Here is a 26,587-nt window from a genome sequence, read left to right as displayed (position 1 = left end):
ATAAAATTCTATTTTACGTTCAAAGTCTTCACCGATTTCTAGTGTATATGAGTCACACATAAAATATTGAAAGATATTAAAGAAAGTGAAATTTTATGGCGTACAACAGGTGAAAAATGCTTGAATTCGTGGGTAACATGCATATGCGCATTTAACACTTAATTTGGTCTAGCAAGAAAAGTTATTTTTCAATCCGATGGCACTTCCACCTGATGATTCACTAGACATGATCGTCTCATTTGATAAGTCTAGAATTGAAAAGGAAAACATTTTCAAAATGGCCCCCAGAGAGAATTTTGGCCCGCTTTGGCTGGAATTGACCATATGCATTTGAATGACAAAATGTAGAGTTTCAAAAGTGACAAATGTGAATATTTCCTCGTTCAGGGCGATTCCCGTTGCCTTTTGTATCGATTTTTTTTATAGTGTGACAGACTAGTAACGCTCACTGCCCTAGGATCATAATCTGCGTACTTCGAGGTAAAGTCCTTTTTTCATTCAAAGTGGTATAGGTTTAAGAACTAAAATGGCATCTTGCCGAATGAGGTACTAAAGTACGCAGAACAACATTCTCCATCTGTAAACTACTTTAGTTGGTAATTGTTTGTAAAGAAATATTAAGATTACATGAGATTACATGAATTATAATATAAATACCGTTTTATATTATATATTGAAAATAATCTTTAAAGATGCTATATGTATTATAATTTCAGTTGGATGCACCATTACAAAGCGAACAGTGGATGGATGCAGTAACAATACTGTGTGGGGCCTTTGATTCTTGAGATAAATGAGTAAAATAATATTTTGCATTGAGATGTGACCAAGTATTTATTGTGCTATAGATGCAATAGGAAGTTGAATTGAGTTAAGGTTGGTCTGAACCCTGGAATTATGGAAACTTTCGGACCTCATAACTGCTAAATTATTAGTCTAAAGAATATAAAACTATACATTTTTAGAATGGAAATGACTTGATAAATTCATCTGTGAGGTCCAATTTGGGCCAAAATGCTCATTTTGGAGAAAATCCCAAAAACAGGTTTTTACTTATTTTTATAAAGTAGATAAAAATATCTGGGACCCGTATTTGCATTTTTTGACCATTTTTGGTGCAAATTTCTGAAAGTTGGTCGAAATTCAAAAAAATAAAAATACGGGTCCTAGATATTTTTATCTAGTTTTTAAAAATAATTAAAAAAATTTTTTTGGCCAAATAATTTTTTTGTTACGTTGCGCGAAAAAATTTGGGCCAAAAAACCTGTTTTTTGGGATTTTCTCCAAAAATGAGCATTTTGGCCCAAATCAGACCTCACAGATGAATTCATCAAGTCATTTCCATTCTAAAAATGTATACTTTTATATTCTTTAGACTAATAATTTAGCAGTTATGAGGTCCGAAAGTTTCCATAATTCCAGGGTTCAGACCAACCTTAAGGCTTGATGATTTTAAGAATCTGTGGTATTACAGATTATTTTGGTACCAAAATCTCAAAATGGCCAAAAGTGAGTTAAGGCCTTCTGTTTGTCAACCCTCGTATTGTTAACCAGCATTGTTATGGTAAATAATGGCTTGTTGATGGTACAACTCATTGTTGCTAATGTCAACAAACTTGTCAAAGTAATTGTGATTGTATCACAAAAGTAAATGAGAAACATGTGGATGTTGACTTAACACGGTTTGGAAATCAGCTCTTCATTTGTGGCTGCACAAAATGTAATTTTTTTACTAAAATCCCAATTACGTGTTTGTATCATTGTCTTCTTATGATATTTTACTTACGAAGTAAGTAAATTGTAACTTGCTAAATTCAAGCACAATTATAATGACCTAACTATTAATTACATCTTTGAAGCCGGATTCTGGGATGACATTGTAGACATGCTATAATCGTCCAGATCCATGCATTCTGATTTCCTCTGTTTTCTGTTATACAAAAGTAAAAGTACATCATCATAGGCGATATTAAATTTTATTTTTGAAAAAAAAAATACATGTAACACTATATGATCCACTCAGAAAAAGTAAGCTCTTTTTGAAATTGAGTTATTATTACCATTATTTACCTGCTCAGTACCGTTTTCGTATGTTTAAATCTCCAAGTCTATGGCATACTGATTGCAAAGTTATTAACATTTTATATGTCCATTCTCTATTATGCCCTTATTGTTATTTGCTCCTTAATCTCAATTTCTTTATTGTCATGTCTAATTGTGTCATATTAATTTCAATCAATTACTTGATCACCATTATTGATGTTTTATTTTTAAAACAAACACGTAGAGCAATTACATAAGATCACTGAGCTTTATACAGAGATTCATTGACCACGTTAGCCGATGAAATATAAACCATAAGCAGACATGGGGGGGGGGGGCATCTGGTTTTTGTTTTTGTTTTGTTTTGTTTTTGTTTTGGGGTGTTTTTTTTTGGTGTGGGCGCTCCGGAGTAGGGGCCTATACTCGGAGTTCTAATATTTTACAATGAATCGGGTATGAATTTCCCATTTCTCTAGTATATCTGATTTAGTTTTTCTACCTTTTTACTTAATTTAAAGCAATATTAGAGACCTTGAGAAATGAAGTTACTTTAACTTTAACTTTAACGTCTAGAGGATTATAGAGGATTATGTATTCAAAACCAAGACGTTAAAGTTAAAGTTAAAGTAACTTCATTTCGCAAGGTCTCTAATAATTGTCTTATAAGAAATAAACATTCCATTTCATAATTATCTTCGTATATCTTTACCTGATATACAACACCAACGCAACTAAAAATGCGATTATGACAATTAGCAATGACATCACTAATCCTGCAACAGCGATTGCATCCACACTTCTCTCAGCTTGCCCCTGTGCATCCCGATTGGTTTCTTTAACAAACCCAGCATCATCTTGGTCTTTTTTTTTATCTTGAAAAAATAAGCAATATTCAAATCAATTTTTAAAGTTCTCTGGTAATTGATTTGAATGCCAACTTCAAAAATCTGAAGTTGAATAATTGGAATTCAGGTAATACAACATTTTAATATCAATACGTTTAACATATAAGAGGAAACTTTCATTCATTAAAATAGAGCTGATCATGAGCGTTTCTTGAAGGTTCTTAAATATCTTCGTGATCATCCCACTTAACTACAAGTCGTCACTTTTGTATTATAATGATATTGAGGGCGAGGTATTGTTTGCAATACAATTCAGTATTGATTAAACAAAAGTCACGAAATAACACTTGTTCAGATTCTTTATTCTCGTCTTTATTCCCAAACAGTCAATCATAAGAAATAAATACCCCTTTTGGAAAAAATAATCCTGAAGAATTAAATATGCAAAGCTTTATTCTAAATAGAATAATTCTGTTCCAACAACAGCCTCCCCCACCACCAACATGATATACCAATACTTACAATAGTAACCGAAAAGGTAACCTAAGCTTTATTCCTTTTATTTGAAACCAATCCTAATGCATCACATGGAATACCATTTTCTTTGTTAAATACGCTAACGTTACAATTGTTGTTTTAAAGAAGAACATTTTATCCAAACGGTTAAATTTCAGCACATAACATGAAATTTTTATTTGCTATTGTCGCTACCCGCGCTCAAGCGGCCCCTCGGGCATAAACCACCCTTAAATCATAAAAATATATGAATGAGCCCCTAATTAAATGTCGAGCTATCATGGTTATAAAGATCATGGAAACATTTTTAAAAGACACCCTTCATCAACATTTGACAATGCTGGCATATGGCAAACTAGTTTTGGCAGACGTTTTTAGAAAATAGTTTGTCAACATTTAAATGACATGTGGTTGCTGACGAGTTAGAATATTGCGCATTAATGCTTGCTCAGAGACGCTTTAACTTCCGATACACCTACATACAAACACATGAAAGGGACCCATGCAAATAACGAAATCGTTGTATTTGGACAACAAAGGTGAGTTTACGTAAACTCTAGAACTAATGCTTATACATATTCCACGTTAATATATACTTGATTGCACATACAGTTATGAAAGCAAGTTGAGTGGTAAAACGAACAACTAATGCTTACCAATTGCTCTAACATTAACCGTGAAGTTGCAGTGCTGTTGGTCACCATTACCATTAACAAAAGCGTAAACGACTGGTGTTGAGCCTAGTCCGAACGTGTCATTTGGACGATGAGTACTCGATATTCTTGATCCAGTTGAAAGACCGATGGCAAATGGTTCCACCCATGAAACAAACGTTTGATTCTTTCCCGATTCTGCTGTAGCCACTATGTTTGAAGGACAGTTGAAAATCTTGAACTGTGAAGCTGCTTCCACTGGTAAAAATAAAAAGACTGTGTAATAACATGAATAATTTAGCCACGATTACTATTGGGTATTAACTTTAAAGCAGCAGCTAACACACCTTAAATATTACCTCTTGAAGTTGCCTGAGGACCAGAATTGGGTTCGACGTTCGGCGTACCTTTCACCGCTGAAGCAAATAATTGTGCTGTTTATTACGGTACAAAAACACTTACATATCGCAGCAAAAGCGACATCTTTTAAACTTACCTGCGTTCACGGTGATAGAAAACGTACATCTTTCCATGTTATTTGCATCATCTTTGAATATATAGGTGACGATCGTTGTTCCAACAGCAAAGAACGTGCCTGGAACGTGCGTCTGTACGAGAAGCATTGCATCATTCGACGCATCTGTTGCTTTTGGTTCATTCCAATCAACGATTGCTCCAAATGAGCCGATTTCAATGTCTCGTTTTAGGTCATGTGGACAGAGGTGGATTGTTGGAGGGATGATATCGACTATTGAAAGTTTTATAAATATAAAAAGTAAAAACGGATTTTAATATCCAATACTCATGCAAAATGAGTTTAATGATGACGACCAATGATGGTGATCTGTATTAATGACGACAATTAAGAAAATGGCAAGCCGGCCAAGCCCAGAAATATATGGAAATAAAACTCTCAAAAACTGTAACCATACTAAAAATAACGCATAAAATATTGGCAATTAAAAATACATAACTGCCATACCCCCTATTCCTTTAGTCAAACTTACAATTTGTATCTAAACGCGTTACAAACGCCTAAAAAGTGTTTACAACTCTACCGTGTAGCTAAATGACATGTTTAGATATCAAACATCAACCTGTATAATCTTAACACCAGTAGCTTGTGTTTAGATTATACATAATACAGGTACAAATTCAAAGTGCGATAACTTGTAGACTAAAGGGACGGTGCTGATTTTATTTTTTAACATATGAAAGCTTTGTGGGGGTTGAGTTGGGAGTAATTATAACTAAGATAAAATGCAATGCTTTGTCCGCAAAAAGTAGGAAAAACTTACCATTCTTAAAGCTACCGGTCACATTAATGTCAAAGTTGCAGATAGCCAAGTTGCGTGACGAATCAACAAACTGGTAAATAACAGACGTGTACCCACTTCCAAAAAGTTGTCCAGGAGTATGTGTTTTGAATAGTAATCTAACATTTTTCGACGTGTCTGTTGCTGATGGTTCAATCCAAGCTATGTTGGTTGAAGTTACACCTTCTTCCACTGTGGTGTCAATGTCGGCCGGACAATTCATTATGGTAGGTGGTATTGTATCCTCTGTTATGGTAAGGTAAAATAATTTTAAAATGCAAAAAAAAATCGTTGTAAAGCTTGGTTCTACATCGTGAAATAAATGATTATTATCAGTATTATTCTTTAAAGAACTGTGTTAAAAAGGGATAATTAAATACCCTAGCTGTAATATTTGAATAGCTCTTGCTAATTGTAAGTGCAAAACCTGAATAAATTCACAACAATTTTACATGCCAAGATTCAAAAGCAATGTACGTCGTTTATCGCGAAATATTTCCCTGAATTTAGAATTTCATTAATTATTACATTTAAATACCAGACCAATATTTTTATGCAATAATCAAGCCGACATTTTATTACAATCATACCGTCAATACGTCGCATAATTATTGCCAATCATATTGATTTTACAAAGAACACTTGCCTTCTCTAATGGTCACAAGAAAGTCACATGTTGCAGTATTGTTTGATCTGTCCATGAATGTATAGGAAACCGATGTTGAACCTTTTAAAAACAATTCGCCTGACTTGTGACTAGATTTTGAAAATGTCACATCTCCAGAGTTGTCATTAGCAGATGGTTCGTACCAAGACACAGATATTCCTGGTGCACCTACTTCTAATGTCTTCTGTATGTTAGATGGGCAACTGGTGACGTAGGGTGGTGTTGTATCCACTAAATGAAAAAGATCGTGTAGGAAAGTCAAAATTTTGAACAAAATATTTGTCGCATGCATAAAGCATTTGAAAGCTTTCATATTCTATACTCAATACTATAAATTAACGACAAATTGACATGCAACAACCGCAAACATTTTTTACCTGAATTTTAAATGTACGACAACACATTTGTAGTCAATGTTGCTTGAGTTAAGTCCGATGAATTATTACTTTCCAATTTCAAATGAACATACCTTGACTAACGATGACAGAAAAATTGCAGAATTCAGTATTATTGGCTCTATCAGCAAACATATACGATACTTGGGTCACGCCAACTGGGAATGTCTGTCCGGATTCATGTGTTGAGAAGATTGCAGAGAGTTGACCATCGTTATCATCGAATGCTGAAGGTTGGTACCAAGACACAGATGCATGAGATATTCTGACCTCAACAGAATTGCGAATATCTGATGGGCACAGCAATATGGTTGGTTTTGTTGTATCCACTAAAATTGAATGTGAGAAAAGATAGACATCGTACAAACCAAGAGCATTCTCTCATTTAATATAAATTTGACCATTTAATATAAATTTGCCGGATGATACGTACGCCACTGATCAACAGCAGAAAGGTAAAAATCAGGCACTGACTTAAACGCAGTCTCAAAACAAACGAAGTTTCAACAATTAATTTTAATTTACAAAACAAATGCACTGATTTATCCCGAATGAAAATTTCATTAAAATTACCGCTTTTGACGTTGACATTGAAACTGCAGACAGCCATGTTATTTGATGAATCAGTGAACTGGTAAATGACAGACGAAAATCCCACTGCGAAAGGTTGTCCGGGAGTATGTGTTTTGAATAGTAAGGTGACATTAGACGCGTCCACGGCTGTTGGTTCAACCCAAACTACGCTGATTGGAGTTACATCTGCCTCCACGGTGGTGTCGGTATTGGCCGGACAATTCAGTATTGTTGGTGGTGCTGAGTCCACTTTCATGGAATATTAAAAAACATCAACTTTTCTTATTAGCAGGTCTCTTATGCAACTCGCTCCCAAATAGATCATTCAATATTATATTTAGAGAATATGAGGAGTATTAATAAACCATAACGCTTTCTAATCGGACTAATGCACTAAATATTTGAAATATATTCTTACATCAGATTTAGTTTCGCCTGACAATACCTGACGTATTTGGTGTATTGTGTACATGTTTATCTTTCAATCTTGACCATTAAATGAGTAAGATTGCCCATTTGCCAATGGTAACTTGACTTGACCGTTTCGGGGTTTGTTTTTTTTGACCATTTGGTTTTTTTTATGTCATGCATATTTAGACATTAACGACTGAAATCTAGGAAATAAAGATGACGATATGCCGGTCAGACACACGATACCTGGTGAAGGGTGTCGCCATAGATAGCTGGTCCGGGCATTTTTACAGGACATGCAAGTGTAACCAGCAATCGGGCTTATATCCTGATCGGAACCGACTGCAACAAGGTCTTTAATCTTGGGTCGTCTGCCCCCTGATGGACCACGGGGAGAGCGGATTAGTGTTTTTTCTCGTCCTAATGGGAATTGGACCCAAGATCTCTCGCACCAAAGGCAAATACCTTAACCAGTGTGCCACGCTGTTCCGCCGAGTAATTTCCGATCACCGCAATGTCACGTAGAAAATTGTCATCCTCATGTTACGAAGTAGTGATAAAATAATGTGTAACGGATAATACGCTGATTAATTTTAATGTCATTCTATGTAAATACCAGAAGAAAAGAAAATTAGTCAATTAATTACCGTTCTCATGGTTCTTGACACTATCATGGTTACCGGTTACGTTAACACCAAAGCTGCACACAGCCAAGTTGTGTGACAAATCAACAAACAGATAAATAACAGATGTGTATCCAATTTCAAATGGTTGTCCAGGCGCATGTGTTTTGAATAGTAATGTGGCATTAGACTCGTCCACGGCAGTTGGTTCAACCCAAGCTACGTTAATTGAAGTTGAACCTGCATCCATGGTAGTGTCGATCCAGGGTGGACAATTCAATATCGTAGGTGGTATTGTGTCCTCTTGCATAGTGAAAAAAAAAATAATAATAATGATTATTTTATATATACTGGTCTCCAAGATATAACTGATGAGAACATAATATATGTAGATCATGTTATGATGGTTCTCTTTTTTTTTTTCAAAATATGAACTACAAGTAGATTTCCTTGCAGGCGGAAGCAGTCCAGTGCAGACCAAGACAATTTCCCAACAGCTTCTTTGTTTGATTGAAGATTTGTATCAAATATTTACGATTTCGGTACGTTCAAAAGCAACATAATATTATGATCCGATATTTTAAAACTGCAACTTTCTCAATAAACATCAATAAGTGATGACTTCTTATCATTATGATACAAATAATACGTACTTAAGCTATTTTAAAGATACGTTTAACAGATATACAATTTCGATTATTTAAACTGGTATTTCATAATACCTGCTGTGATATAGACAGTGAAGTTGCAATCAGCTTTGTTGTGGAATTCATCTTCAAAATAGTAAGCTACATTAGTCAATCCCAATTGGAACAATTGGCCTGGTCTGTGAGTAGCATTCTCAACGATGATCCTAGACGCATCTATAGCTAGTGGCTCTGTCCACGTTATAGGTGTTGTAATCATTGACACCTTAATCTCCTTCTCTATTTGGTGTGGACAATTCACAATCTTTGGTACTAGGGTATCCACTATGTAAGGTATTAGGGGGGAAAGGCAATACGATTAGAACTGTATCCATACTTTCTCATTATATGCCGTAAAAACCTCAATGGTTTGAGCGACTTCAAATTTTGAACATCCTAAGCGCCTTAGCTGTAGCGTTAAAGTAATGTTGTCGCACCACCGAAACACCAACAATGTTCCAGCATGCGGGGACGCACACGTTTAAATTTCTAATAATTATACAACCGGGCCACATTTGAGAAATCACCATACAACCGTGGACCGGCCTATACCGCGGTATACCGGGAAACTGCGGACTCATGTTTATATGCTTTAACGTGCAATTTGGGTCAACCGGGCCCTTCCTGGCAACCGGGAACGTCCGCAGTTTCCACGGTGGTTTTTCATGTTTGTCTCCGTTTGGGGGGATGGTTACGAACGCCCACACCTTCCCACACAACAATCAACACGAACATACACATACCCCCTCTTTATTTAGTCAGTTGAATGATATTATATGTTCAATCTTACACTACGATTATATTTATATACGTAATGCAACAAACCTGGCATGATAATAACGTAAAAAGTGCATATTGCGCTGTTGCTGTACCCGTCTGTGAATGTATACTTGACTTCTGTCTTTCCTACTCCAAAGTTTTCACCAGAATAGTGGCTTTGTGACGTCAAAGATACATTGCCCGACAAATCGGTGGCTGTTGGCTCCATCCAAAATACTTCTTTACTCATTGTTCCCATTTCAATGTTTTCTCTGATATCATCCGGACAGAATGATATCAGTGGTGGTATAGTGTCCACTAGGTAAAACAGAGACTTTCGTTATTGACCAATGCACAATGTACTCAATATTATATAAATGGCTAAGCAATAGTAGACATGAAAGGCACATGCTGAAAATAATTATCTCCCATAAAAAATGAGTGGCCTTTTAACATTTGGTTGTTTTGAGAATTTTTCGTAATTTTTAACATTGTTCTTCATACCTTCTTTGACGTAGACTAAGAATTCACATAATGCTTGGTTACCAGAATCATCTTCAAATATGTATGAGATGTTAGTAGACGAGTCTACAGGAAATTGGTCTCCTGGTTGATGGGAGGCAAACACCATGTCTACAGTTCCTTGCAAGTCTATTGCATAAGGTACCATCCATGATATCGTCTTCTCCGATGTGCCAAATTCAACGAATTCATGGATATCCGAAGGACAGTTTATCACGACTGGAGCTACGCTGTCAATTTGGATATAGGAACTATTTGCTGGAAAGAAATCAATCATGTCAATTAGCGGCGCAAATTATGATTAACATCATACGGCAGGATTCATTTGCGAAATGGTATGGTTTGCAATTTGTAGTACGTACACGTAAGTTTGTACAGATTTTTCTCAAATCAAATTCATAATGGAAAAGCCCTCTGCTGGTTATGATTGGCAAATATTATTAGCGTGAACATCTATACATGACATTGTGTGCATTTCATTCTATGTTATTAAATGGAGTAAATTTTTAGCAAAATCTTATTCCGTCCAACTTTCAGTAGAGGACCACAATGCTATTAGTGTCTTGAGGGCTCTTCTATATTGAACTCCATTAGCTTGAAGTCTTTGCTATAAAAGTCGGCAGCCTCAGCCATGCCGGGCTTGCGGCCTTTATATCATTGTGGTTCTGGATCACAAGTTGTAGACGAAATTAGATATTTGGGTAATATTTATACCTGAAGATATGCTAGAAAAAACGTGTACTTTGAAATTGCACACCGCCATGTTGTTGGATGAATCAGCAAAGATGTACATAACGTTAGTTGAGCCGGCGTGGAATATGTCTCCAGGGGAGTGCGTTTTGACGAGAAGAGTAACGTTACCGGATTCGTCTATTGCAGATGGTTGCACCCAAAGACGCTTAGATCCTTGCACTTCAATCGTCTCTGGTGGACAGCCAATAATTGTTGGTGCATGCGTGTCGACTAAAATGTAATTAATAAATTACGCATTATGCTAACCCCTTAATCATTGCTAATATATCACATTTTGTCGTCAACGTTCATTGAAATGTACAGGCGTATATTATTATGTTAGAGCCATTGCGATTTTCCAAACGCTGCACGTGGCACGTACGTTTTCGCGTACGTTAATACGGTGTTGAATATTGCTAGTATCGGTTCCAGACTGGATTGTGCTCATTCGTCACGAAGGAGAACAAGAAAGCCAGAATAAAGACTATAATATTTGATCTAATCTAACAGCTTCTAACCTAGGTCGATAGAGGGCATAGTGATTGAAAAAATAACAGTGAGCTGAGTCTGTTCCTAAATTCAAACAGACCGCTTTTGATTTTGATTAAAAATTTGACCTACATACTGATTAAACCTAATTGTTTTTTGTGCTCCCCAAATATTATAGTTGCCCCAAAACATATATTTAGTAGATTAAAGATCACTACATACATACATCATGACTTTACTTTCAAAATGAGACTTTTTCGTCCTGAAAATTGGGCGCGTTGCATGGACTTAGACATGAGGTAAAATCTGCGTTTTTATTCTACGTTGGATCCAAAATGGGAAATCGCAATGTAATTTTTTAACGCAAAGTATCACACACATTTCAATGGGCAATCTCTGCGTGTGAATATTGCGTTTAAATTTAGTCCATTTTTTACACATCGCTGTACCTTTATTATAATGATTTGTTACAAACAAAAAGGATCACAATAATAATTAGACTTTCCTTCATATGTTCATTAACTTTGACTGTCTTTAATATATTGTAAAATGGACAATTTTTTTGCATTTTCAACGATGTATCTACGTCGATTTCGCACGTGGAATATCGTCAAAAATAGCTAAATACGTGACCTCGCTTCGATACAGGAGAGTGGTTTTGAATAGATCAACGTACGTCCGATGTCTACGTTTGGAAATCGCAATGTCTCTATTATGAACGTTTTCCGCTTACTATCCCCTTACATTTCTTGTCGTTTCGTTGTTGTCAAAGATCAAACTCGATTTCTCCCTCATTCCTGCAGGCCCCGTGTGTTCTTGTATTATTTTCTCCTGTACTGATCATAGCGGCAATAGCGTTTTCAAATCTATATAGTTCTACAAACCCCTAGTATCAATCCATGCTTTGTTTTGTCATCTTTGTAATTTGTTGTGATGCCGATGCTAAAATCATAGGTCATCCGTCATTTTGATCATGCGTATAATCCTTAAACACCTATGTCATGTATGTTACTACCTGCACTGCAAAAAATATTGAGTAAATGGTCACACCTCAACAGTTGAGTAACAAATTTGAGTAAAAAATTACTCAACATCGAGCTCATATAGGTCACAACTCAACAAATGAGTAAAAAATTACTTAACATGAGCTCAATGTTGAGTAATTTTTTACTCAATTTTTGAGTTGTGAATAAGCTCAATGTTGAGTAATTGTTTTTCACCTGTTGAGTTGTGGCCTTTTTACTTAATGTTGAGAGTAAAATATTTTTTGCAGTGTGTGTGTAAAATAGCATGTTTTCGCCTTTCGTAATCGTATATTCCATCCTATTGCCACTTGCGTCACAGCTTATCTGACCACTTAATATGTCTTTAAAATAATGATCTTTTGCTTTTCTTGACGTTTCATATACAACAAACCATTGACAACAAGACAATTTACCTTCATTGAAGTCAATATCAAAACTACCCGAATTTGTATTGCCACTCCCATCAGAAAATATGTAAGCAACCGATGTGTCTGTCGCTGCGAATGTATCTCCCGGATGATGGCTCTGTGACACGAGTGTAATATTCCCAGACACATCAGTGGCTGTTGGTGGGATCCAAAATACAGATGCACTTGATGTGCCAACTTCGATTTCCTTTACTATATCAGACGGACAGTCATGGATGTTTGGAGGGATGGAATCAACTAAAATAACCATAAAAATACATTAAACAATAGATGGCTAAATTAATTGACAATAACAACCAATAGCTCATTACACCGGTCACTTTGAAACCTACTTTTAATTTTTAGATTTAATAGTTACCAAATAATTCATATAAGCCCAATCGCCATTCTAACAGTTTTGGGACACTTTGACTTCTGACATATCGGGGACATTGACGTAATTATTATTAATTTACTTATTATTGTCATAATGTATCATTAAAAATACTTAAATAATTAATTTATAAAATAATAATATTTTTTATATTTTTTTTAATTATTGTAAAACATTTTAGATTATATTTTGTACATACAAAACCCCAATATTTCAAAGGACAAAGTGTCCCAAAACTGCAAAAACTGTCCCACAATGCATTGCAAAATTCCAATGCCGATTTGGCTTATTATACAGGTTTCACGACGATACACAAAACTAACCTATGTCAATGGTCACATTGAAACGACACTCTCTTGTATTATATGAATCATCAGCAAAAGTGTAAATGACCGAAGTGGAACCAATGTCAAAACTCTCTCCCGGAGAATGTGTAACTGAAATCAGCATCACGCGTCCGTTGTCATCTTCAGCAAACGGTTCTGTCCAAAAAACAGGAACTTCTGTTTCTCCCAATTCTGCATATGTATAGATATCCGAAGGGCAGCCAGTTATCAACGGCGGTCGAAAGTCATCTACATAAGGGAAAGCGTTAGTATTATAGAATTATTGGACAATACAAATAAAGTTGACGTTACTAACTAGTTACATTAAAAGTTCCGGACCGTCTCCCAAAGTCTCTAGACCTGTAGCCTTAAATTAGCCTTAGTGTAATATAAGCGTAATTTAATCGATATTGTGGGTATTGGGTCCAAAAGACACCACGTCTCTGTATGTGACGTGCGTGACGTATGGCCAGTATTGTAACAGTTTACAGATTATAAACACATCGCAAGATATACACTATTAGTTGCAACATTGATTTATCGTCAGAGCGCAGTGCTCTGCAGCCCAGTGATCATAAAGCTCCTGAAGCACTAATAACCCTAACTCGAACCCTTGCGTTCCAGGGTGTGTGCTGAAGCTCAATTAGGCATCATAAGCTTGGAGCTCTAACCCCTAACCATAACCCTTGTGCTCCAGGAGCACTGTGTGTCCTTGTGCTGCAGGAACACTGCGTGTTCTGGTGCTTTAGGAGTACTGTATGTTGCTATGCTCAAGGAGCACTGTTTGTTGACGATAACTCAATTGTGCATAATAGTTTCTGCAAACATATTGGTAGTGAAAATTTCAAAATTTTCCATTAGGTGGATGGTGATACTATATACCCCCCCCTTTGTGGATGCTTCTGTTTATATATTTAGAAGTTTGCTGTTACTTTATTCAAAGAGTCTACGATAAAAGTTTACCTATCAAAAAAGTTTATACGTACACGCTACGTTGATTGTAAAGTTACAGTAGGCAACGTTGCCACCAGAATCTGTGTAGGAGTAACTGACATGTGTTGTATCAACCAAGAAGAATCCAGGTAAATTGGATTTGAATTCAGTGATGTTTTCTGAGAGATCAAACACGGTTGGTTCATTCCACAGTGTGTTCCGTCCACTTACTTGGTCAAAGTCTGTTGGACAATTGCTGACAACTGGTGGCGTTGTATCAACTGTAGTGTCAAAGCCAAAGACAATCAATATCCACGTAGCGGTATCATGTGAAAATTGCCCCGCTGCATACGTGGGTGAATCTGAACGCACGCTTAGCACCAGGCTGACGGAACATAAACGCAAGAGCAATGCCTCCTCGCCGGTCGCTCAACACGCTCAAGCCGCGAAACACACCATCGCGTGGAAGGACGTGAAAGTGCTCGATCAGGATTCCAACTGGTTTAATCGTGGTGTAAGGGAAGCCATCAACATCAGACGCCACCCCAGTTCACTCAACAAGGACAAAGGCCGCCACCAGCTACCTCCGGTCTATGAACCTGTTCTGTCACATGACATCGTCAGCTCGTCATGTGACATCCCAGATCAATAACTCAATCACCATCAGTTTGAAAAAGACACAGAGTCGTCGTGTCGAAAGCTCACGTAAGTGAACAATTTTAGTTGTGTGTATAGGTTTAAACTCTACCAATAAATCAATATCTCGTTCTCTCAAGGCAAATGTTGTAACACTAACTACGAGGGGAAGAGGTTGTTGAACCCCCGCTGGATTCTCGATATTAAACATCCTATACTGTTTATATTTTCGTGACATAAGTACAAACATTTCCCATGTAATGTAGTTATAACATCATAATTATAATAATATGAGTGTGCTCCCGCAAAATCGGGGAATCATACACACAAAGGTACTTATAGGCAGAAATTGATTGTTTGCTAAATAATGAAGGGAAACGTCTTTTTCCTTCCCTTTTGTTGAAATCAGTCCACCACTGACAACTACCATGTTGTATTAATACCTTAAAAACTTAACTATACCCTCTTCTTTTTGGATACACAAGACAAATTTTCTATAACGGAGTGTTGTTACAAATCATTTTTCATTTTTCTTTTTTCATTTTCTTTATTTGACAAAAACGTGGTGAATTATGGTAACTTCATACATCGGTAGTGTATGTACGCTCGTACTGTCCTATCACATTGTTATACTACACGTTTTTGCTTCCATATCAAAACCGCTGAAGCAATACAACTAACAAATTGGAAACATATTGTTTTAATGGTAGGTATCAATGTTAGGTAGCAAATAGGATATAAAAAATGGAAAGACAATAAACTTACCCGTCTCTACGACAATCTGAAAAGTACAATTTGCAGTATTATTTGATATATCCAGAAATAAATACGAGACCACAGTAACACCCCGTAAAAACAGAGTTGCGGGAGTGTGTGTTTGATGTATTTCAGGAGTCCCTGATAGATCCATGGCACTTGGTTCTGTCCAATTTACGTAAGTTCCGTTAGTACCGAGTTCAGTTGTTGTCTCGATTTGGGTGGGGCAATCGGTGACAGTTGGTGGTGTTGTGTCAACTAAAACAATGAGATATATAACCTCAATTTTTACCATATATATTATCAGTTTTTATTACATAGCCCCCCCCCCCCCCCTTAGGTAAAGGGCATATATATTGCTCGGACAACATCATATCATTGGCAAGCTAATATTATGATGACAATTAAAATGACTCCATTTTTGAGAAAATATGTCGTTTAATTGATATCGGTGAGTTCGTTTGAACGAGACAGATTTAACCTAGACACTACTGTGATGTCATGAAATGAGGTGTGCCAGCTTTGAGAGAATGGACTGTCAACACTCTCAATGCACAGAACGTATACTGTTTTTGTTATCAGAAGAAAACACTGAATCAAGTATTACAAATTTAATGGTTTTTACACATATAGATAAAATCAGGCCGCTTCTTTATTATATATTGGTAAATTGTGATATTACATTATTCATATGTATATCAACTTGATGAAAACTAATTGGACTAAAATATTTTAGATCAATGTTACCGTAAGAGCTTAGAATTTGAGCGTGACATCAATATTGTATTTATCATGTAAATAAACAATTTTAATGGCCCGGGAGCTAACCTTTTGTTGTCCATTTCCAATCTCTCGTGATGAAGGTCGCGCATTTATACATGAATGAACATCAAAAGAGCTCTTTATGGTTCATGTGCTATTGTACTGCTCGTGAATAGTGTCCTCTTCATTTACTGTACGTCAACAGTCAGCCTTGGATATCAATTTCGCTTCGAACGGGGGGGGTCGTACGAGCCAGCATTTTATCAACACAATTTTTTTTCAGGAGAAATACGAATAAAAAAATTGCAACGAGTGTCAACTTGTAATGTAATCATTATTCTCTTCGAATGGAGTTAAACTTGTTTTTGCAATAGATATGCCCTTTAAATGAAAGCAATATTGATCACACCTCCTAAAACTGAACCATTTTCAAGTTTTCAAATCATGGACGGCTTTTCCTCCCAGCTACATACACTTAAATACATATTATTAGATCAGATAGAATTTACTTCTAGAACGGTTAAATGTCAAAAATATCAAATTTTAATAATTTGCCATAAAATTTGTATTATATTGTGAATTTCAAAAAATATAATTATATGATATCGGAAGAACATTCCTCGTATTCAGAATGCAATTGGGTGTGCCTGATGTGCTCTCAAGGTACACACAAAAAATACTGTGCAAACGTTGCTATCGGACCCCTTAAGACACTATGCAAAGTGAACAAGGGAAATAATAAAGGCCATCATTGGTATTTTCTCCGTTTGAATAGTAGTTTTGTTTCTTATACCGTACTTTCACATGTGAACACGTGAAAATAGTGTACTTTACCTGTTTCTACAGTGACTGAAAAGGTGCAGGTAGCAACATTATTTGATGCATCGATAAAAATGTAGGCAACATCTGTAACCCCAACAGGAAACACTGTAGATGGTTGGTGAGACCGGTGTAGTGTTACAGGTGAAACATCGGTCGCGGATGGTTCAATCCACGTAACGAGTACACCTGACGCTCCGAGTTCATTAGTCTTTGCAATGTCATCCGGACAGCCCTTTACAGTCGGTGAAGTATTATCTACACCTACACAAAATTAATTATTATTATTTATTTTGATATGTTACCTCATTTGTCAAAAATGACCAATTCAACATCAATTTGGCGGCCCCTCCAAGCGATTACAGTCAAAATGTCCACATTTCCGCACATTTCAGATCAATTTAAGACCGAAATTCAACTTCAGTATAACCAAAATTAATAAATGGTATTTTTGCCAATTTTCTCCCGCTACGCACGCAATTGTTTCAAGATTTTTGGGGCGCCATTATGTATCCTTAGCCCGGGCGCCACAACCACTAGCTACGCCACTGTTAACAAGATTTTCAATTAGATGTCACAGTACGGCTTTCTCGGGTAAAAACACTATGTGCAAGGATTAATGCACAGTCTCTAGGTTGAGAATGTCTCCATCTGATTATTCCTAAATAATTCACATTTATCTTGCAAAAACACTTTCAAAAGAATTGATTTTTATTCGGGTGCGCCGTCGGATATCACATTACCGGTGCAGCCGGTCAATGTGTGAAAACTACAGTACTGGTGCACTTTTGTGATGACTTTTAGCACCTTCTTTTGGAATGGGATGGGGGCATCTTTTGTGATGACATTCGGAACCGTTCTGGGCCATTATTGGCATAACCACAACCGTATTAATCAACCTTCTTTTGATCTTCTTCTGTTATGACTTTCGGAACATCATGTAATGTTTTGAACTTTTGAATTCATAGTATGGCCGTCACATCTCTAATAAGATTGTTTGTTTTGGGTTTTTTCATTTCTTCGATAATTTTTTCATTTCTTCATTCATCGATAAAGAAGAAATGTTTTTATCTAGGCCTAGGTGCAATTATTTTCGTTTTAACGAATCACCGCGGAACGACATTGACATGTAACAGACGTATGCCTATCATGTAAACATTAATCATGATGATGGGGGCATAATTATGCGCATTATTATAGCATATAACATTCAGCGCAAACTAATGAAATGTTCTCAATAAGTGCAAATACTACCCTGTCAGCTTTTAAATAAAAATTAATTATGCAAAGTAGAGCAGCTAACTAATTAATTATCTGGAAGTCATTAGGAACACTTTGACCAAGTTTGAAGCCAGTATTCTATTAAATAAAAATGTTATTGAATATTAATGAGCACTTTCGAGTCAGTCATACATGTTTTTAACTAGGCCTAGGTGCAATTATTTTCGTTTTAACGAATAACCGCGGAACGACATTGACATGTAAAACAGACGTAGGCATATCATGTAAACATTAATCATGATGATGGGGGCATAATTATGCGCATTATTATAGCATATAACATTCAGCGGAAACTAATGAAATGTTCTCAATAAGTGCAAATACTACCCTGTCAGCTTTTAAATATAAAAATTAATTATGCAAAGTAGAGCAGCTAACTAATTAATTATCTGGAAGTCATTAGGAACACTTTGACCAAGTTTGAAACCAGTATTCTATTAAATAAAAATGTTATTGAATATTAATGAGCACTTTCGATTCAGTCATATTGGTTCATTGATTATTGATAAAAATAATACAATGCAAAGAAATAATTGTGTGTATTATAAAAACCGTATGTCTGATTAGCTTAAAACGTAAGGCGTATTGATCAGTGTTCTTTGCCCTACTCATTTAGTCATGCATAGAGCACTTCCAAAATGCCTCAAATGCCACCTTCATGCGACAGTGCTTAAATTGTGTTCAAGAATCAACTAAGATTTATTTGGCCCCACCTTTTGCCAGTAAATAGGCTGTCATGAATTATCCCCGGGAATTATCCAGTGTATTTTTATCACTTGGTACACAATAGCTCACCAATCTGAAAGCCTGTTTTAATCACAATGGTCAGAATTAAATAGTCAAAATGATTAGACAAATAGGCTACACTGTCACTGTACAGTCTCATTGCAAGATCATTATTATCGATGCGAGTTATAGAAACAGTTCAAACAATAAAATTACTACACCTTTATCTTGACACTTCCTCATTTGCTCGCCCTGTTCCTTTTTAAAGGAATTTTTATTCTTTCTGATATCAGTTATCTTGGCAAACATTTTTTCATGGATTACACATTACGATTAAGTTGCCTTAGTAAGACTAACGTTAATTTCACATAAAGGTAATTCGACGAAATATAAGTAAATAATTATAATCAATTATTAATAGATTAGCAATCAAGATCAATAAATTTAGTCATGACCCGCACATGTTTAATACAGCTAACCATTTTCTGATCTCAAACATGTGAAGCTAATTTTTTTCCAACCTAAAATATAAATATAGAAACACTTTCTTACAAAGGCCCTACCTGTAGTAAACACTTTCAAACGAAACCCGGTTTTTGCAACACCGCCATCGGTTGTAAACAAGATATCTAACCGATTTCCCGATGTAAGGTAGTCGTCCGGAATTGTTGCACCACTGTATCTCTTTTTTCCATTTAGAGTGACATAATCGTAATTCAATTCCAAATCTAAATGTAGAAATTGTACACGAATCTGCTCTCCTGTTGGTGCATTGACGGTACATCTACAATTGACATTATTTCTGTAAGGTGGCGATTGGATAGTAATTGGTGTTCCATACTGTAATTGAAAAGTTGTTCCACAGCTATAACCTGAAAATAGAACAGCGAGCAAGTGATCATTACCTCTCGTTTTACCAATGATTTTTGTAAAAAGAGGTTTCCGACTTTCAAAAAGAATATGTACCAGAAGTTGTGGCCGCAGTTGCAAGCGGCTCTCGATTTCGTCGAAAATCTTTAAGTTTTTGAAACCCATTCAGTTTTGGGTTTTTTAATCAATTTTGCAGTTATTGTCTTTACTTTTTTAACCTTATATTTTGATCAGTGGATTTTGGTGACTGATTTTGTCCAATTGTGTCAACGCGTGCCCAAGTAATTTTGTGCCATTGGATTGTACGTACATGCATTTTGTTCACACACTCGACCACGCCCGAATTGCAACACTCTTTTACATTTGCTGCATATTAAATTGTTTTCTCAATGGAAAGACCAGTTAAAGCCATAATGTCTGATTTGCATAAAGAATAGATTCATATTTAAATGTTAGTTTTCACTGATAGTTATTGATCACATTGTCCCCTTTCGAGTCAAACGAATGATGTAAAACGAAGCAAATTGTTATTTCATTCCAGCACCAACAATGCATGTATCATCTCAACGATGGAGATCTTTACAGCAGCAATATGATCACTTGTGAGTAACTAAGATAGTTATCAAATAATGGCGCTTGTAACACAGGCTCTAAGTTACGAAGTTAGGATCTCTAGATTCTAACTTCGTGACTTTAAGTCAAGAAGTCACGAACTCGTGAGCGTGTGCGCGAGTTCTTGATTTCGTGAGGTCCTGGGGCGATGTTTTATATTGTGCCGTGTATCGCTCACTCCGATTCAAGCATTGTGACACAGATCGGATTTGAGCTCTCGCTCCAGCAATTTGATACCTTACCTTCCACCACACAAAAGAAGATACCTTACCTTCCACCACACAAAAGAAAAAGCAGCAGCATATGGATGAAAATAAATACTGTGACATAATCATGATTCAGAGCTAAGAAGTTTCAGTAAATCCAACCATCAATGACGTGAATGTAATCCAACGTGAATGTAACAATGCTTTGTAAAAGGTTGAATTAGAATACTATTAGAGAATGATAATGAATTTATACGTCCCTTGGAAAGGAAGCAATTAAATAAGAATTGTAGTTGTTGAACTTATTTCACCTTTTCACCTTTTAAGGTCTTTTAAAATGTTAAAAATTTTTAGCAACATTATATATTACCAATAACATAGCAATTCAATTCAGACCATTGTTTGTTTATTCACTCAAGAACCACAAGACCTATAAAAGTATTTATATCTGTGATATTAGAATTCCTCAACACACTCGCTGTGAAATCATCAATGCAAAGCTCGCTACCATTCGCAAGATGTTGTGAACTACCAAATCGCAAAAGTTTAAAATAGTTGCTAACCTTAAAGCCATATTAACATTTGCTGAGGAGGATGCCCTCAACATTTTTTAATTCTGGTTTTTACACGATTGTAATGTTGTTTAATAAACAAAGATGCCCTGCAAAAATCTAGACTTAAAGTGCTGTAGTTTTGTCAAACCGTCTTAATAAGATGGAAATACTAGTCGAAAACGTATGCGATGTTCATAACACAGTACGTACACGGGCGTGCGGGACACACCCCCACACCCCCTCCCCTCCCCACACACACACGAGGATGGTACCGTATAGAGCTTTTTCCCTCCTTCTCATCATGCACTATTCCAGAGGGTATGAGTGTCGCAAAACACATCATCTCCCCGGGGGGAGTACAGAGTTTTGTTCATTACATTCTGGAATACGCACATTTCGGCTGGTGCCTTCATCAGAAAAGGAATCACGTATAATGGCGCACGATCGCTAATCCCGTTTGGGGGCAAAAAGGAACATTTCTATGCTTTATGACATGGAGTCGTCGGGGAAAAAGGTTTCCTGTTATTGAAACCTAACTTTGTATACATTCCATAGACCTAGAGGTGAAAAAATGACCTTTTGACCCCACGAGTTTCATGTGACAAGTAGTGCCTGCTCCATGCAGCATATGTTGCTGCATGGAGAGCATGTAACAGCCTCAACAAAATCTGGAGGCCAACTCTCCCAAAGAAATTCAAGACCCGTTTATTTGCTGCTACCGTTGAATCCGTTCTAACCTATGGATGTGCAGCATGGACCATGTCTCCCAGGCTATGTAAAGAATGCTTAGAACAGTATACAACATCAATTGGAAGCAGCACATCATGAACAAAGAGCTGTAGGGTGACGGTGACCTACCGAAACTTTCACAGAAGAGAGAGGAGGACACGTTTCGCTGGGCATCCGTACAGGAGCAATATGAGCCTGTAGCCAAGCTGATCCATTGGACACCAAAACATGGAAACAATAAACCTGGCAGACCCCCTCTAACATACGCGGATATATTGAAATAGGACACTGAAATGGATGTTATGGATTTGGGAACGGCCGTGCAGGACAGTAGTGCTGTTGTAGTTCGAGGACACCACTCATCTTAAGCAAGTCAGCAAGTAAGTTGTGTCGTGATGTACTGTAAATGACTCTTTACACTTAACAGAGTGGTGCATCAGATTGCAATAAGCCTTCATGTAGGTAATAAGTTGTTTTAACCAATATGAGGAAAGGCTTAAAAGGTTATAGGTCCCTGCATTCAATGGGATCCATTACAATTTTCATACGTAAAAAATTAAATATTCCTATTTACTTCCATAATAGATACATTTTGAGGATTGTAGATTAAAGTGAATAGAGATATTGATTGCCATTATCCAAAATTACGCACTGTTTGTCTGATGGCTTCTTCAGAATGAACTGTGATCCACTTTTCCCGCGAGATATACCGGTACTTCAGGTGCATTTCTCATCTATCGGTTGCTTGGTTCTTCTCGAGATCCAGTTGTCAAATAATTGTGGTTGGCCCTTGAACAGCTTGAATTGTAGAGTAAACATAACAGAACAAGGTGTATTTGGCCCTCAAACACACTGAGATCTTTGAAATGAATGTGGCCTCTATGGCCCGCAACTAAATATACTCTAATTATTTCTTTTCTCTCAAGATCACCGATATACCTCATGTTAGTGGAATGTCATTGAAGTTGATTAAAATGATCGACTTTTTGTCATTACATTTACAATTCAATTTGAATTGTAGATCCTAATAATTATGCAAAGGGTCAAGGGATTTAGTTTATTTAAACACGGAATCTAACTAAATCAATCCATGGGAACTGCACAAACCCAACAAACATAACATGAGTGATGGGAAGGAAGTGCAGTCACAAAATATATGATGATTAGGCAATAACTTTTTGTCTTTTCAAATGTCATCAAATTAAAGCTGGCGGAAGAAAATTACATTTGCATTTATCAATTTATTAATAATAATATTCATTAAACATTTTCAACACATCTGGTTACAAACACGGCTTGTTAGCAACATTGTCACGAACATGTTGAATGGTCCGGTGTACTCTCTGAAGCAATCGTATCATCAGCAAACTGATATAGTGTGTTTGGTCTTGGGTTGAGAGTAACGCCATGCTGGATTTCGCAGTCGAAGATACGAATCAATACGTTTACGTCGCCAGCGTACGGACAAATCGCGATTCTACGTGTATGCTCGCAGGATTAGGTTAGCGCGCGCGATTCGAACTGCGCAATGACAAACATACTGCGAAATGAAACACATACTGCACATCAATCATGATTCGACCTTTGTAGTACTTTAACCTGGTTAACAGGAAATTACTCCAGCAAAATCAATCGATAAAATCTAGCCAAACCCGCGCCCATCATTTACATTGAATGGTGGACTGGACTTATTCCCAAATATGGCACTTGCCAATCAATAATCACCCACTTGAAATCCCCTGGCTCGCTCCACTGACCAAAGTTATGGACATATATGGGAGTTGTTGTTGCTGTTATTTATCACTTATATATCAGGGAGGTACGAACATTTGCAGATACCCCACCTACTCAGTTTTAGCCTACATATTATACATTATTCTTGATTGACAGCAAGTACAAAAATATCCGTCAAGTGGTTTAGCTTTAATACCCTTCGGAAGAGAGCGTGAGTGAGTGATAGTCACTAAGAGTTGCATTCGATTTACACATGGAATTTTCCAGCGCATGTATGCCCTTCTTTACTAAAACACCAAAGTACGAATATTTCCAAACATTCTAGAATTTCAGAGAGTACAAACAATATTAGCCGATTATTTGTAACACAGTGACGTTAACTAGGCAATGTCCTATAACATACACTGTTTGTAGAGGTCACACGTCAATGGTGAGAGCACTGTGTATTGTGTATATGAAAATGAACAGTAACTGCAGTATGATGGCATAACTCTCAACATGACACGAGACAGACTATAGTTTTGCTTTTTCAATACAACCAATCACAAACAGTTTCAATTGTTCGATGTCCTCTCTGATGCTATCGTAACAGTTTATTTTTATCACCTCCCACTGATTACGTTGAAAACTATCATTATATATGCCTATATATAAGAGTATTTTTTGAGTTAACTAACAGTCTCTGCTTGAACATCACCTTGACCACAGCAACTATCCACGGTAAGTGCTTCTTCTTCTTTCTTTTCTTTTCTTTCTTTTTCTTTCTTTCTTTCTTTCTTTCTTTCTTTCTTTCTTTCTTTCTTTCTTTCTTTCTTTCTTTCTTTCTTTCTTTCTTTCTTTCTTTCTTTCTTTCTTTCTTTCTTTCTTTCTTTCTCTCTCTCTCTCTCTCTCTCTCTTTCTTTCTTTCTTTCTTTCTTTCTTTCTTTCTTTTTTCTCTTTCTTTCTCTTCTTTCTTCTTCTTTCTCTCTTTCTTTCTTTCTTTCTTTCTCTCTCTCTCTCTCTTTCTTTCTTCTTCTTCTTCTTCTTCTTCTTCTTCTTCTTCTTCTTCTTCTTCTTCTTCTTCTTCTTCTTATTCTTCTTCTTATTATTATTCTTCTTCTTTCTTCTCTTTCTTTCTTTCTTTCTTTCTTTCTTTCTTTCTTTCTTTCTTTCTTTCTTTCTTTCTTTCTCTCTTTCTTTCTTTCTTTCTTTCTTTCTTACTTTCTTACTTTCATAATTTATTTCATCTCTCCCATTGATACAGCACTACTCTTAGATGCAATGTAAACTTTTTACGCCAACGCTCTAAATGCAACTCTTTTTTATGTAAATCCAATAGATTGGGATGCTTTACATACTAATATTTACTGATACATAGTTTGGCAATTATAATAAGTTTGTTAATAACTTCTTCTTTTCACTTTCTTTATAAAATCCAAATAAGATGCCTGTTACAGAAATATATTTTCTCTAAGATTAGTGTCTTTATACCCATAATTTTTCAATACTTTTACAGTTACACAAGAAATGTTCCAAATAGTCTTCAACATTACATATTTCACACTTTGTGCCATATTTGAAAAGAGTTTGGATGTTTTTCTCTGTTTTGTCGTGTACTTAGTAAGATTCATTCCAACACACTTCTGGCCACGAAAAGAAAAACATTACATTTGTTTACTATCTGCTGTAATTTTTTCTTTATTAGAAGGCAACGGTTTTAAAGTGTTGGAGTGAAAAGCAGCTTTTTTCTTGTCATTTTACATAATTTTCAATATTTTTCTTTATGTCATCTTCAATTTACCCAGCAAACACAAAAACATTTTAAAAACGTTTTAAATAAGTTATATTTTGGCTTTTGGTTTAGGTAAAAACGTTTTAATAACATTAAAATGTTTTCAGGTAAAACCAGGGTTTTGTTTCCAGTACACTCACTCGAAAAGCAGTACACTAATTAATTAGCGGGGCCTTACAGCTTGCTGTGGATATCTTTTACTGCATTTTTAATGTAAAAATTTGAAATCCCATGTAAAAATTGAGATATATTTAATTTTGAGAATGGCAATTATACTTTATAGGTACAAAGGAACGCGTTTAGCCTATTTAGTTAAGTTCCGGGTGGACGTCCTATAACACAAATATGCATATGTAAACTTTCTTTATCTGTGTCAATAATATAATATTGATTTCAACGGAGTATTGAGCTGTATGGAAAAAAATATTTATAATACAGGTTGTTGACACTGTGTGATGGCTTCTTCAGAATGAACTGTGATCCACTTTTCCCGCGAGATATACCGGTACTTCAGGTGCATTTCTCATCTATCGGTTAATTGGTTCTTCTCGAGATCCAGCCTGTCAAGAGTAAACATAACAGAACAAGGTGTATTTGGCCCTCAAACACACTGAGATCTTTGAAATGAATGTGGCCTCTGTGGCCCGCAACTAAATATACTCTAATTATTTCTTTTCTCTCAAGATCACCGATATACCTCATGTTAGTGGAATGTCATTGAAGTTGATTAAAATGATCGACTTTTTGTCATTACATTTACAATTCAATTTGAATTGTAGATCCTAATAATTATGCAAAGGGTCAAGGGATTTAGTT

General features: G+C 36.1%; 3 protein-coding genes across 3 annotated transcripts in view; all 3 read right to left on the bottom strand.

The window, feature by feature from the left end:
* Positions 1-1,529: 1,529 nt before the first annotated feature.
* Positions 1,530-5,613, bottom strand: LOC140166518 (hyalin-like). Its single transcript, XM_072190000.1, has 5 exons — positions 5,356-5,613; positions 4,554-4,805; positions 4,061-4,315; positions 2,753-2,915; positions 1,530-1,930 (listed from the first exon to the last, which is right to left on the bottom strand). The coding sequence occupies exons 1-5, from the start codon at positions 5,594-5,596 to the stop codon at positions 1,846-1,848; spliced, it is 996 nt and encodes a 331-aa protein (XP_072046101.1). The 5' UTR covers positions 5,597-5,613; the 3' UTR covers positions 1,530-1,845.
* A 389-nt stretch (positions 5,614-6,002) lies between these two features.
* On the bottom strand, positions 6,003-7,264 carry LOC140166967 (hyalin-like). Its single transcript, XM_072190450.1, has 3 exons — positions 7,009-7,264; positions 6,510-6,764; positions 6,003-6,271 (listed from the first exon to the last, which is right to left on the bottom strand). The coding sequence occupies exons 1-3, from the start codon at positions 7,262-7,264 to the stop codon at positions 6,003-6,005; spliced, it is 780 nt and encodes a 259-aa protein (XP_072046551.1).
* Positions 7,265-12,224: 4,960 nt separating this feature from the next.
* The window catches only part of LOC140166966 (hyalin-like), a 47,560-nt gene continuing 33,197 nt past the window's right edge, over positions 12,225-26,587 (bottom strand). The window contains exons 2-8 of the mRNA XM_072190449.1: positions 19,859-20,167; positions 17,304-17,552; positions 15,717-15,965; positions 14,369-14,596; positions 13,380-13,631; positions 12,669-12,920; positions 12,225-12,250 (exon numbers count right to left, since the gene is read on the bottom strand). Coding sequence (XP_072046550.1) covers positions 12,225-12,250; positions 12,669-12,920; positions 13,380-13,631; positions 14,369-14,596; positions 15,717-15,965; positions 17,304-17,552; positions 19,859-20,167 — 1,565 coding nt within the window. The remainder of the gene's footprint in view (positions 12,251-12,668; positions 12,921-13,379; positions 13,632-14,368; positions 14,597-15,716; positions 15,966-17,303; positions 17,553-19,858; positions 20,168-26,587) is intronic.

Source organism: Amphiura filiformis, chromosome 12 (genome assembly GCF_039555335.1).
Source record: "Amphiura filiformis chromosome 12, Afil_fr2py, whole genome shotgun sequence".
Classification (NCBI taxonomy): domain Eukaryota; kingdom Metazoa; phylum Echinodermata; class Ophiuroidea; order Amphilepidida; family Amphiuridae; genus Amphiura; species Amphiura filiformis.
The sequence above is the reverse complement of the archived record's forward strand: the minus strand, read 5'-3'. Positions and strand labels throughout refer to the sequence as shown.

Coding starts and splice junctions, on each gene's coding strand:
- LOC140166967 (XM_072190450.1), bottom strand. CDS start 7,264: ATGAAAGTGGACTCAGCACCACCAACAATACTGAATTGTCCGGCCAAT. Junction 6,765..7,008: donor CAATGTCAACGTCAAAAGCG/GTAATTTTAATG, acceptor ATTCAATTTTAG/TGGATACAACAAAACCAACC. Junction 6,272..6,509: donor TTCTGTCATCGTTAGTCAAG/GTATGTTCATTT, acceptor TTTTTCATTTAG/TGGATACAACACCACCCTAC.
- LOC140166518 (XM_072190000.1), bottom strand. CDS start 5,596: ATGAATTGTCCGGCCGACATTGACACCACAGTGGAAGAAGGTGTAACT. Junction 2,916..4,060: donor GGTTAATGTTAGAGCAATTG/GTAAGCATTAGT, acceptor TATTTTTTCAAG/ATAAAAAAAAAGACCAAGAT. Junction 1,931..2,752: donor GCGTTGGTGTTGTATATCAG/GTAAAGATATAC, acceptor TTTGTATAACAG/AAAACAGAGGAAATCAGAAT.